Source organism: Nilaparvata lugens, chromosome 1 (assembly GCF_014356525.2).
Source record: "Nilaparvata lugens isolate BPH chromosome 1, ASM1435652v1, whole genome shotgun sequence".
NCBI lineage: Eukaryota > Metazoa > Arthropoda > Insecta > Hemiptera > Delphacidae > Nilaparvata > Nilaparvata lugens.
Genome location: NC_052504.1, coordinates 53,369,319 through 53,382,027, shown reverse-complemented (window position 1 = coordinate 53,382,027; position 12,709 = coordinate 53,369,319). Strand labels below are relative to the sequence as shown.

General features: G+C 34.8%; 1 protein-coding gene and 1 long non-coding RNA gene across 2 annotated transcripts in view; both read right to left on the bottom strand.

Moving 5' to 3' along the window:
- Nucleotides 1-1,664, bottom strand: part of LOC111056194 — a 91,256-nt gene extending 89,592 nt beyond the window's left edge. The window contains exon 1 of the mRNA XM_039436534.1: nt 1,640-1,664. Coding sequence (XP_039292468.1) covers nt 1,640-1,649 — 10 coding nt within the window. The 5' untranslated portion in view covers nt 1,650-1,664. The remainder of the gene's footprint in view (nt 1-1,639) is intronic.
- An 8,436-nt stretch (nt 1,665-10,100) lies between these two features.
- Nucleotides 10,101-12,709, bottom strand: part of LOC120353310 — a 52,135-nt gene continuing 49,526 nt past the window's right edge. The window contains exon 2 of the long non-coding RNA XR_005572290.1: nt 10,101-10,715. This is a non-coding gene — a long non-coding RNA (uncharacterized LOC120353310). The remainder of the gene's footprint in view (nt 10,716-12,709) is intronic.

Here is a 12,709-nt window from a genome sequence, read left to right as displayed (position 1 = left end):
TAACAGTTTGTAGTGAATCTCACAACCATCAATGGTGTGTTTTCTGTCTTCTAATACATTACTGTACTTGGGTCGCGTTTGTTGGCAGGCAACTACAGTACATGTACCCCCTGAGTACTCTGCTGATGTTCTATGCTGCTGCAGCTCATACTGATAATAAATTGTAGATGTTGCTGATCTTGAAACAGCTGGTTTTTTACTTTAGCTGATACCGATATTATAACTTCTGCTTGTTCTGCGTCTATTGTAGTGGTCACAGTCACAGTTTTGCGGTGGATGCTCTTGTTGATATTGATTGAGTCAATATTATATTATCATAGTACTAAAATAACTGCTATGAATATTTCTAAATCACAAAGCACAATCTACACTGATTAAAATAAACGTCTACACTAATTAACGTCTAATCTTTTTTTTACTTTTTTTACAATCTACACTTGAAACTGGAAGTGAAGCTTCAAGCACTTGTCTTGAAGAGTCAATGATGAACTTCTCATCCAAGTGTTGAGTAGCACTCACCCGATGTGTTATTTTATACAGGTTGTCCCACGAAACGTGTAACAACCGAAGACCATAGATTCTGAATAGAATTTGCAACTATTCTTTGTTAAACAAAGCATGCCCAGTAAAATCTTTTTTAATAACTTTAGTTTTCGAGATATATCGATTTTTCGATATTTTTGAAAATTGTCAATAACTAGAAAACCATCCGTCAAAATCTATGATTTTATCCAAAGTGGAAGCAATTTCCAAAAAGATTCATAAACTTTGTTCCTTTGTTAAACGTTTTTCAATTTTTCATGAGAGTTCAAACTGTTTCAAATTTGGCTTTGAACTCAACGAATATTCTTTTTCAAATTTGAGAGCTAATAAAAATTTCAAAAACGTCAAACAAAGGAACAAGTTATATGAATCTTATTGGATTTTTCCCTTTTTTAAACTATATCCTTAGAACTAGATTTTTACTTATAGTTTTCTAGTCATTGACTAGTTTTTCAAAAATATCGAAAAGTCGAAATATATTGAAAAATGGTCGATTATAAAAAAATGGTCGATTATAAAAAAAAAATGGTCGATAAATGAAAATGTTAGTTTAATGTTACACCTTTCGTGGGACATTCTGTATATGCTAATAATGATCACAATATGTGCTATAGGCTTGGTACATCATACCTCTCAGTTTTCCTCCTGGAGTCTTCAAGTCTTAATCCCAAAAACCCTTCCTTACGGGATCAACATTTGTTGAGGTTATCAAAATCTATACATGAATAATCTTGCTTTCAACTCAAATGTAAAATCCCCATTACAAAAATATGAAGATGAGAGGGGTGTTGAAAATATCGCTGACAGTTAAAGGATGACAGAGTGAAAAGATGTGATATTAAGCAAATATTTCATTCTCACTCTTAGAAAAAAACAGTTAGGTTTACTTGAAGATCCAAATGAAAGGGAGAAAAATAAGGAGAAAAGAGGAAATTTGAGAAGTAATGATAATAGCATCATATTTATAAGAATTGAAATTGATGGATGGATAAGATAGTGATGAGAAAGACATTTATAATGGAATGAAAGAATTACTTGAGGGAAGCTTATAAGATGATCAGAGAATGATATGAGAATAATGAAGATGAGTACTGACCTCTTGCCATGTAAAAAGTAGATTCGCTCAGTCATCGGTCTGATTGTGCATGACCCAGCATTGGGCCATAGCAGCAGCATAGCCTACCAGCAACAAAGCCAGCAGTCAGCCTCCTTCTTCTTCACCACACATCCATCACCATCACTTCTCCTTCTTCTTGCCAGCACGATTTTTCCGGCCTCGTTTGCCACACTATAATGGCCAATTATAATTTATTCATGCACTGGTCTGGAAACCTCGCCTCTACTCTTCACTCTACTTTTATTTTCGTAATGTCTCACTTTTCCAGAAAAATGTCGCTTCTGATTCATCGCAAACTTTCCATGCTAATTTGGGGTCCAAATTGAGATTGTAGGAAAAATAGATTTTTCATTTTTTTAAAGAATGTGTTAGAATTGCTATTCATGAACATAGTCGCTATATGATCCAAAATAAATCTTTGGAATGAAACGTTAACGTATCTGTTGGGAATCTGAAAACAAGTTCCAGATTAAAGGTCGTTGGAGTCACAGGTGATTTCTGTAAAATGGCCGCATTTTTAGTTAGCTGTCATTACAATTATACCTGCTGGCAATACAATGTTAACTGCATAATTTATGTGTATTTCGATTTTGTAATTCAATATCTTATAAATTTACGAATAAATATGTAATTCAATAAACACTCAGCTCATAATTTATCGACAATCTATAATTCTGGAATCTACACTCACTCGAATAAATCACGCTCAATGTTTCATCAGTTGATAGCTTTATGTAGTTATGAAGCCAAGTTTGAAACGATTTGGCTACAGAATATAAAGTCGTGACTAGACCAAAAGTGATGGCGAGGGCGACCAGCTTCACAAACTCTCAATCTCCGCCCGCTTCAAATAAGCCTGCTATCATCGTTGAAAAAGTAAAGCCTGTAATAAGTAAGTATACAATTCAATGCAGAGAGCAGAGTGCAGGCCACTCATGAATAAAGCCTTGTCTCTTCAGCGGTCTTGCATTTCTCTTTCTCTCTCATTATGCATTATGTATGCGAGCGCATCGACTCAGTACCAGCTAGCCATTGTGAAGATAATGATGTCAGCCTTACATTTTAATGAAAAGCTCCAGCCAATTTCACAAGTAATGAATATGTATTTCGACAAATTATTGGATATCAGAACGCCAACTATCAGTGAAATACAACATACATCGGGCGCAAATTTATCATGTAATCACAGATATTACGAGAGAAAACTTGGAAACAGACATTGAAAATTCAATTGAGAGGACTGATGAAAATATTGCTGTGGATGGGTCTTTGATGAAGGATCTACGAGGAAAAACTTTCTAACAAGAAGGAGCCTACTTGGTTTGCTTGGATTTCCTTTAATTTCGAATCAAAAAACTAATCATCATTCCAAAACAAGAATAATAAATGAGAATTCAAAAATTAAAATGAAATACATTTTAGAAATTTAACATTGTTCTCTTAATTTGTTCTTTGTTTTGCTAGTATTACCACAGATAAGACGATAATTTGGTTTATTAAATTTGGTATAGGCCTATGGGTTTTTTACACTTCTTTCTAGTCAGTCGAACATGGATTAGAATAAAAATATTAAATCATTATTTCTCAGAGAAGAAACCAAGCTCAAGTAGCTTAAAAACTCACTTAGAGAATTACTTTGACTCTGATGAAACATAACAAATCAAATTTTTAAACATGGGAATTGTGATTTCGAAATTGATTCGAATAATATAGATTTTATAACATGCAACCAATCGGAAGTATAGCGAACATTATATTTTAACAGTTTAAAATTCGTTTCAGTTTTAAGTTTACTTATTATTTTTGGCTTCAACCATCTCAGGCCTCATTCGAAACTAGGTCAAGATCCCTATGTTTGATCCAGAGCGGGCTATTTGACAATAATTATTCATAATTCATCATGTTTGTACACTTCTGAAAATATACTTAATCATTAATTCAAGATGAAACTCGAACAGGAATTGGCTGAATTGTATTTATGAGCTTAAACAATGGGTCCAATACAAATTTTGTTAGTCTGGTTGGCCAGTTATTGTAGGATGAAAACGTTGAACTTGAAAGAATTAACAACAAGAATTGGATTATGATAATATTATTTCAATACTGTACCAATTATTCATCATTATCAATGAACTAAATAAACTAATAAACTCTAAAAACTATTGAATTCGATGAGAAGACATCATTATTAAGATGATTAATATCGGGGGACCGAGCGAGAAAATTTGTAACGAAAGATTGAATTTATAATTTATATTTATTTATTCAATTTCTCAGTCGTATAATTATTATTTCTACAGTTATATGAGGAGGCACAACAGGCTTATGCCCAAAACTGTCTCTTTTCAAATTTATACTACAGTCCAAATCAAAATCCAAGTTAAGCTACTATCACTCATCAAAATAACAATTTATTCACACTTCAAAAAACAAACACATCTTCAATTACAAATAGATATACTATGAATTCGATTTACTATGTTTGCTACAATATTTGTCAATATACTATGTACTATTCTACACTAACAGCATCTAGTTACTATTTTGGAATTTCTGAGGTAAACATGTTTTCTAAAAAAAGAAATAAACGAAAATAAGTTTCTCTTGCTGAATTTTTCTTCTCGTGAGATCAGCTAGATGATCCCACACACATGCACTCGTTCACTCTCTTCCATTACGGTATCGACAGACGACAAAATTTCCAGCTGTTTTTCCAAGGACGTATTTATCCTATTAATATCCTTTAGCGAGTCATCCAAGTGTTGAGACCTAGTGCAATCGAATCTTCATATAATATCAAACCTACTTTGTTCCAAATTTCGTGAAAATCGTTAGAGCCGTTTTTGAGATCCGTTGAACATAAATATATACATATAACCATATAACCACATAACCATATATATATATATAATATATATATATATATATATATATATATATATATATATATATATTGACCAGAGTATCAGAAATTCTCATACTCTCATCATATTAGACGCTTTCTAATCAATAAGGTTTGGAATGTACTAAATTCCCTGAGCCATTTTATTTCATTTCTTCTCATTCGATAATAATTATTTACAAGTATGTAGAACAAATTAATATCTTGATAAACATGGATTTACTCTAATTCCAATTTGAACTCTTCAGGAACTTCTTTTCCAATTATTTACAAGTTTTGGTGAATTGAATTTCTTAGGAAACATGAATTTGTAATCCCAACTTACATTTTTCAGGAACAGAAAACTTCCGTTCGCCATCAGTTTGAGCTATTATCCGGGTGAAGTCTGACAGCAGCAGAGGCTGCTCTGTGAGATTGATGAGGAGCTGGATCTGGACTCGTGCAGAGGCTGGGACAGGAGGTCAGGGGGGCAAGGGAGTCAGAGGGGTCGGAGGTCTAGGGGTGCAAGGGGCAAGTATTCCAGGGGGCTAGAAGGCAAGCGGACAGAAGCAGAGGCGGTCCCTGACGTTGTAGCCATAATTGCCGGAACAATGGTCTCCAAAACTGACAAACCAAAGCGAAAGCATAATATAAATTTGCATTCATTACAGAACGACGGCACCATTGTTTTCTATGCGCTGTACTGAACTAGCCTCCTACCATACTCTATAGAGCACTCTATAGATACTACAGTATATTATGGAGTATCACTGTAGAGTAGTGGAAAGCGTATGGTCGAACAGCTCAGCTGGTTGCTGGATGCAGTTGCATGCAACAAAGGAGAGCTGTCCAATCAAATCAGGCTTTATACACAAACAATGAACATCGCTACCGAAATTTTAAACTAGTCGATTCCCGTTCCGGATACAATGGACGGAATTGTGTGTCTGTCAAGTTTAATTTGATTTTGGGAAACCAGAAAACGTTACGAGTATCAATAGTCATGATTTTTCTAACTGTTCCCGTAATGGAAATTCATTTATATCGTTCAGGCTAGATTAATAGCGAGACTCATTCCAAGATATCTGTAAAAGAATAATCATATTTTCCGTCGTCTGATTGGAAGTTAACAAGTATAAAATGTATCATGTTATAATATATTAGTAAACATTAAACTCAGTCACACTCACTAGACAGCAGTGAAATTCAGATACTATTGGATTACCTACTGTGTTAAATAATCGCCATTACATATTTCACTCTCATTTTGCATGAGAATAATTATTTCAGATCGAAGCTAATTGAATTCTTCAGTAAACGTGACGATCGTTTCAAATTGTTGTCGTACGTTGGAAGAATTCTGAATAAAGAAAGTTTATAATTCAAGGTGCATTCGACTTTGATAGCAACAATGAGAAACAGGAAGCACATAGTGCAGTCATTAATTAAACATGATTTATTAATGTGTAATTAAACATAATCCTCGACACCTTGGTTCACAGGCGCACCTGGTTCCTTCTCCAATTCACTAATGATCTTCCAACAAATTCCCTCTAACGCTCTCTATTTTATCAGGGAGATCAAATTATCATGTACCTCGATTTTATTATTCTTTCCACAATATTCATCTCTGGAAACAATCATTTTATTAGACTGTTAGAGCCAGTACGAATTTAGGAGTAATTCTCATATTACAACTCACTTAATTGTTGATTGTTGATATGTCTCATATTACAACTCTTATAATGGTTGATTGGGAAATGTGTTTAAGAATTGTATCTACATCGATCTTCTCTCTTATATATTACACTGAATTGTTGAACTGGAAAAATTCTTGTTTCTATGTGAATATCAATTATTTCAAGTTTTCTATTGTAATTATTATCATTGTCTATTCTTATTCGTGAGTCTGAGTGGTCTGGATGGAATGTGGAATCTTGAGGTCCAGGTTTAATAAATTCCTTGGAAAGCAGAATCTGATGTTAGTAAAAGCATGCTCAAAAATCACAAACTGTATTGGAAAATAAGAGCTCTGTATGTGGAAGCTGGCAGACCTTTATTTAATCATCATCGTCTTCCATCGTTTCATTAATAAGTGTTTTTTGGGTTTTTACAAATTTAATTAGTGCTGTGGATCATGTTCCACGGTTATGATGGATTTACTGATGTAGAATCAGAGCATGTTCAAGATTTGTTTTGTAGCGTTGTACAAAGATTTCAAAGAAGTTTTGGACTGTAGTCTGTTTCTTTGTCCTTAAGCTAATTGTAAATAATGATAAATGAATAAATAAATACTGTATTGTTACATAGCTCTACAGAGGGCAGTCTGTGCTTTTCATTCATTCTCTGATAATAACGATGATGAAATAAATATATACATTTGCTATGTGTTTGGCAGTTGATTTGAATATCGCTCCAGGTCAGAGCAGATGCGGATTTAGACATCTCTAGTTTGGTTGCGAGGTCATTGACTCGTAGTGAGAAGAAAGGAGACAAAAAATCATTACACTAACATGTGTCCTGTATATTTTTTCGAAAATGCTATTGCAAGTTATTCAACCAGTGTAGAAGTATTACGGGAGCTGAGTCAGTTTTTACTTTCCTTGCCCTATTACCATAGGTAAGGAAAGTATTGCTTTCCGAAAAAAATTAAGTTACCCCAATTTCTAAATTTCTATACGTTTCAAGGTCCCCTGAGTCCAAAAAACTGGTTTTTGGGTATTGGTCTGTGTGTGTGTGTGTGTGTGTGTGTGTGTGTGTGTGTGTGTGTGTGTGTGTGTGTGTGTGTGTGTGTGTGTGTGTGTGTGTGTGTGTGTGTGTGTGTTGTGTGTGTGTGTGTGTGTGTGTGTGTGTGTGTGTGTGTGTGTGTGTGTGTGTGTGTGTGTGTGTGTGTGTGGTGTGTGTGTGGTGTGTGTGTGGTGTGTGTTTGTGTGTGTGTGTATGTGTGTGTGTATGACTTGAAATTTGGAACTTAAGGTCCTTCCACTATAAGGATCCGACACGAACAATTTCGATCAAATGCAATTCAAGATGGCGGCTAAAATGTCGAAAATGTTGTCAAAAACAGGGTTTTTCGTGATTTTCTCGGAAACGGCTCCAACGATTTTGATCAAATTCATACCTGAAATAGTCAACGATAAGCTCTATCAACTACCACAAGTCCCATATCTGTAAAAATTTCAGGAGCTCCTCCCCATCAATGCAGATAGATTCCCAATTGTCAGGCTTCAGATACAATTGAAACGGAAAAAACAAGTAGAGTAGATTGAGCATGAAAATCTCTACAATTAATGTTCAGTAACATTTTCACCTAAAATTGAAAATAAGCATTAAATTCGAGAAAATGTGATTATTCAATTGCAAATTATTGTTGATTCTATTATATCATTCACTATGAAGAGATAGCAGACCTCATGTGTGTCTCCAGCGTTATTGCCCTGTCACCAGCTGGCTCAAATCTTTGAATAGTAGACTTGAGATGTGCGGGAACACTAGCGTCAGGTGATCAATTTTCATAACGGCAAGGAAAGTTGTGTGAGTGCGCCACAATAGATTTTTATGGAATTGTTTCGGAATAGAATAGATTAATCTTTTAAAAGGGTGGTTGAAATATTAATATTATTTTTAAGGGTGGTACAAATATTTATCATGAACGGATAGCTGATAATATAAATAATAATAATATTATCGAGTGGCCTGGCTAGCTCAGGTCTGTTGTCTGAGTTTTCAGTCGCACCTGAAATTTTTAATAGATAAAAACTGTATACAATTTGTTGGAAGATCTAAGTAGATCCAAGTGCGATGCTATTTTTTATTTTCACTATTGAAAATGATTTTACGAGTATTATTCTCTACTGGAAGCAGTTCATAGAGCAGCATTCTAGACATTTTTTTTCAAAGAAATGACAGCTATTTTGACAACAATAGCTCAAATTTTGAGATAAAGCAATATTTTATTTTGTTGTAAGGGCTGTCTGATACGATTGACGTCAACGTTACTATCGATTTTATTCTGAATGTTTATTTTCAATTTGTAGACATTATCAGGAAATGTGATGATAGTTAAGGTCAACTCAAAAAATAAAATTCAATGTTAACATGCATCTCTTAACTATTTTTACTACTGCCCACACTGACAACGTGATCATTGATCCAGCTGGGCATTCAATTTTTTATATGTAAAAATCTTCAAAAACATTATTTGAAAGAATATTTTCTACTGCACGATATGTGATAAACGTATTGAAAAGTATTGATAAACATGATATTGAAATAGATATTTCATCTATTCAGTTCAGAATAAATACAATGACTTATTATGCCTTATATACTTTTTTATGTTTAATATCATTCATTGGCACATTAAGCAGTGAGAGCTGTGTAGCCTCACTGCTGTATATGTATTGCGTTATTATATTCTAACTTACAGACTGCACAATTGGATAAACTGTGAATTCAATAAATTGATGTGAGACTAGTGGTGGGTTCAAATCCTACCAGGCGTTTGGCTGTGTGTTCATGTCATCAAATCTCATTACACAGGCACAATTAAAACGCTGATGTAGGCCTCATCAAGCAAGAAAAAAACACGTTAAGTACTTGATATTATCCGTGATAAGTGATTTATTTTGGTATTAGATAGCATAATGATGTAATATAGTATATGTTTATTCATCGTTTGACTTCTGTTGCTGGAGAGATTGAAAAGCAGTTCTTCGATCGAAAACCAAGTAACTTATTCATTTATTCATTTGTTGATACAATTACAAATCATATGAATACGATCAGGAAAGGACTCGAGCAAAGCCCAAAACTATTCTGTTCCCAAATTCTATATAACTTAATACAGTATATAGTAACACAGATTCAAGCTGTTAGTTCAGGCAATGAATGCTCAAAAAGGGTATAGAAGGATACGTTTGGAAGACAATTTTTAACCCTGCAGTTCTGTTCAGGGTAGTAAAGAGGTAAACATATAAAAAGTCCCCACCATTACTGGTTGTGCTGAGGGGGTGGGGGTGATTCAAAGGTACCATTTTTAATTTCTCGCATATAACTTGAAAACTATGCATCTTATGGACATGATTGTTCTATACAAAATTGAAGCTTACATAATTTCTTAGAATATTTTTTATCTCTCAACTTTTCATAAATCTCTCATAGTTTTTGAGATATCCGCTCCTTGAGGTGTGACATTTTTGAAAAAAACACGTTTGCCTCCAATTTTTTACTATTTTTGCTTTTATAACCTCTTAAGAATCAATGGAAGAAATACATGCTGATTATGAGCTTATAAAGCATTAAATTCTCTTCAATTTCATGTATAATTTCACACTTTTACACATTTCCCTACGACTGTTGCAGCAGGTTTAGTGTTGAGTGTGAAATCTTCAGTTTTGCAACAATAAAGCAATTGTTCTATTAGTACAATTTGTGAATTAAGAAGAATAGCAGCGAAGAATCACATGCAGAGAAAAAGAGGAAGCAGGAGTGGGAAGAGTAGAATAGTAGATGAATTAGAATAGACGAAGATGAAGTAGATCAAGAAGTTTGCTATTACACTTGTTATAATAATTTAATCTATCGCACTTGCATTAATCCTCCAACGAAACAACTTTCCTGATTATAGTTTACAGAAATGGATTTGACTAGTTTATACGGTTTCAATGTAGGATGAAGCAGAGCTGACCAGCAATTTATGACTGCCATTATTATTACAGAGCTATTATATCTGTGATGATGGAAAATTAGTGGTGTGACTCATTGTTCGGTTGGACCTGTTCACTAGGTTATCGGGTCAGTCAGTATCCCTATTCGCCGGCTGTGTAATGAGCCTCTCCACTCCAGCCGGCCGCGGCCACAGCTGACTGTTCCGCTTTCTTCTTATTATTCTTCAACTTCTTTCAGTGTCTATCTTCACCTCCTTCAACGGCCAGCGTCACGTGGTTCCTCTTCCTCTGTTCTTCCACCGAAAAATCAGTCACCGGCTCCAAAAGTCAAGTCTTGTCGAGCGTTGCATCTTCATTCGCATGAGAAACGCTCCTGCCGTGACTAAATATACACCAACTTCCACTATCTCACACAGCCATCATGTTGGAAATTGCACATGTTCCCAAAAACCGCAGATATTTTCTGAATGTTTGTTCCCAACGAATATGGGGTCAATAAGTGAACCTGAAAATCGAAAAGATATATCAGTAATATGCCTTATAAATAATGATTGTACATCAAATAAAAATATGGTTCATTCTATTCTATACCTGAAACAAAAAATGTTAGTTTTATGTACTCATGTCTCAATTAAGAGTAATATACAGTTATAACAGTCTAACTAATATTACTTTAATGTTCAAATGAGCTCAAAGGGCCGTATTTATGAACGATTTTGAGATCTTTTCCAGTACTTAGTTTTGCAAGGCCATAGAAATATTCTCAGCACAGCACGGCTGTGCCCAAATGCTTTATTTTATAAAAAATAGAGAGATTTTTATACAAAGATTTTATTCCTACAATGATACCTGTCGATCTAGATGCTTTGAAAGATGACTTATTGAAAACCATTCAGAACAAGATCTATTGAGAGGAAAAGGGGAAGACAAGCAGTTGTAACTTGACAAAGAAATTTATGATTTTTTGCTCGAGAAGAGCAAATCGGGCTCGCAACTCCCGGCGATTAGATGTTATTTCTCATTGGATTTTTTTCGAGGAAAGAAAGAAGGAATTGTGCATTCTCATTGTTGGAAAGGCATTACATGGACGAGGCCAAGCATTGACGAGCAGAGTCGAGGCCAGCCGAGCGTGACGCTCGGGGCTCGGGGAGTCGATCAGCTGTGAGCAGGCGAAAAGGACACGATGCTTCTTTTCTTCTGCTTCTACACAAAAAAATAATCAATGCCAGGAAGAGACGCGGATAACGGCCGGAGCAGAGGATTAGCCATCATCCAGATACGATAGACACCTGTTTCCAGAGGCTGGCTTCGTCATCGATCGTCTGGGCACCTGTCTCCTTGTGCTTTGCACTTATTCTCCTTTTCACACGCTCAGCTGATCAACCCCAGGCCTCCCTCACAGGTAGAACGAAGGAAGTAACGGCCGACTGTGAAACCATAGCCAGCAGCCCGTAAATACTCATGTCTTACCCAAAGAAAGCCTTCCTCCTACAAAACTTTACATAACAAAGCACTCTCATTCTCCATCTCCTATTCCCCTAAGCTTCAAACCCTCCACGCACAAGAAAACGAATAAACTATTAAAAGTAACAATAAACATTTATAAGGGAGGGATCCCTTTGAATGAGGTTGAATAGCGGTTGACAATTGGTCAAGAGTCTTCAAATATCTTGAAGGATAATCATTGCAGACGGATTTCAGTCTACTGGATTTTGTAGATGCTTTTGCAGAAAAATAACACACTCCAAGAGAACTTTTGTCACTTTGATCGTCAATAGACTTTAGTGGATGCAATGTTGACCTTTTCAAAATTTGGAGAATTGACAGTCTGTGAATTGTACAGCAAATGAAGGGAACTAAGATGATATAAATACAAGGTAGAATTGGAATAGTATATAAGGTCCAATACTAATAATAGTATATACTGAAACAGTAATGAGGAATTCAACATTATATAACTCAGAATAGCGGAGTGTAGAATCCCTAAACTTTTACTGTTAGATTACAGAAATTGATGTCATTCTAAAATTATTATAGTCTTGTCTTGACAACCACAGTATGGCGAATAGCTGGATTTTTTCACTAACTGTTACATCGGTAACTGAATAGAATGAAATTAAAAAATTGAGATGGATATTATTTATTCAATCAATAAATGAATTATTAAGACAGGAAATTCTGAACGTTTTTGTCCTTTCATTTGACGATGATACTGATTTAATCTCCAAAGGCTCAACTTGGAACGAAACATTTAAATGTCTTCCAATAGTCGAGTCTTAGTAAATCAATCACATTTCAACACTCAACACAAAACCAGCATATTAAATCCATCCAGAACCTATGCTTTAAACTTGAATATTTAATAAATATAGTCAACAGGATAAACCTTCTAGAATATTTTTATATTATTAGAATAATCTATTATGATCATGCCTATTCACTCACAGAGCAGCCTATGACACTCATTTCAACAAACTTTTCACAATCCAGAAACTTATC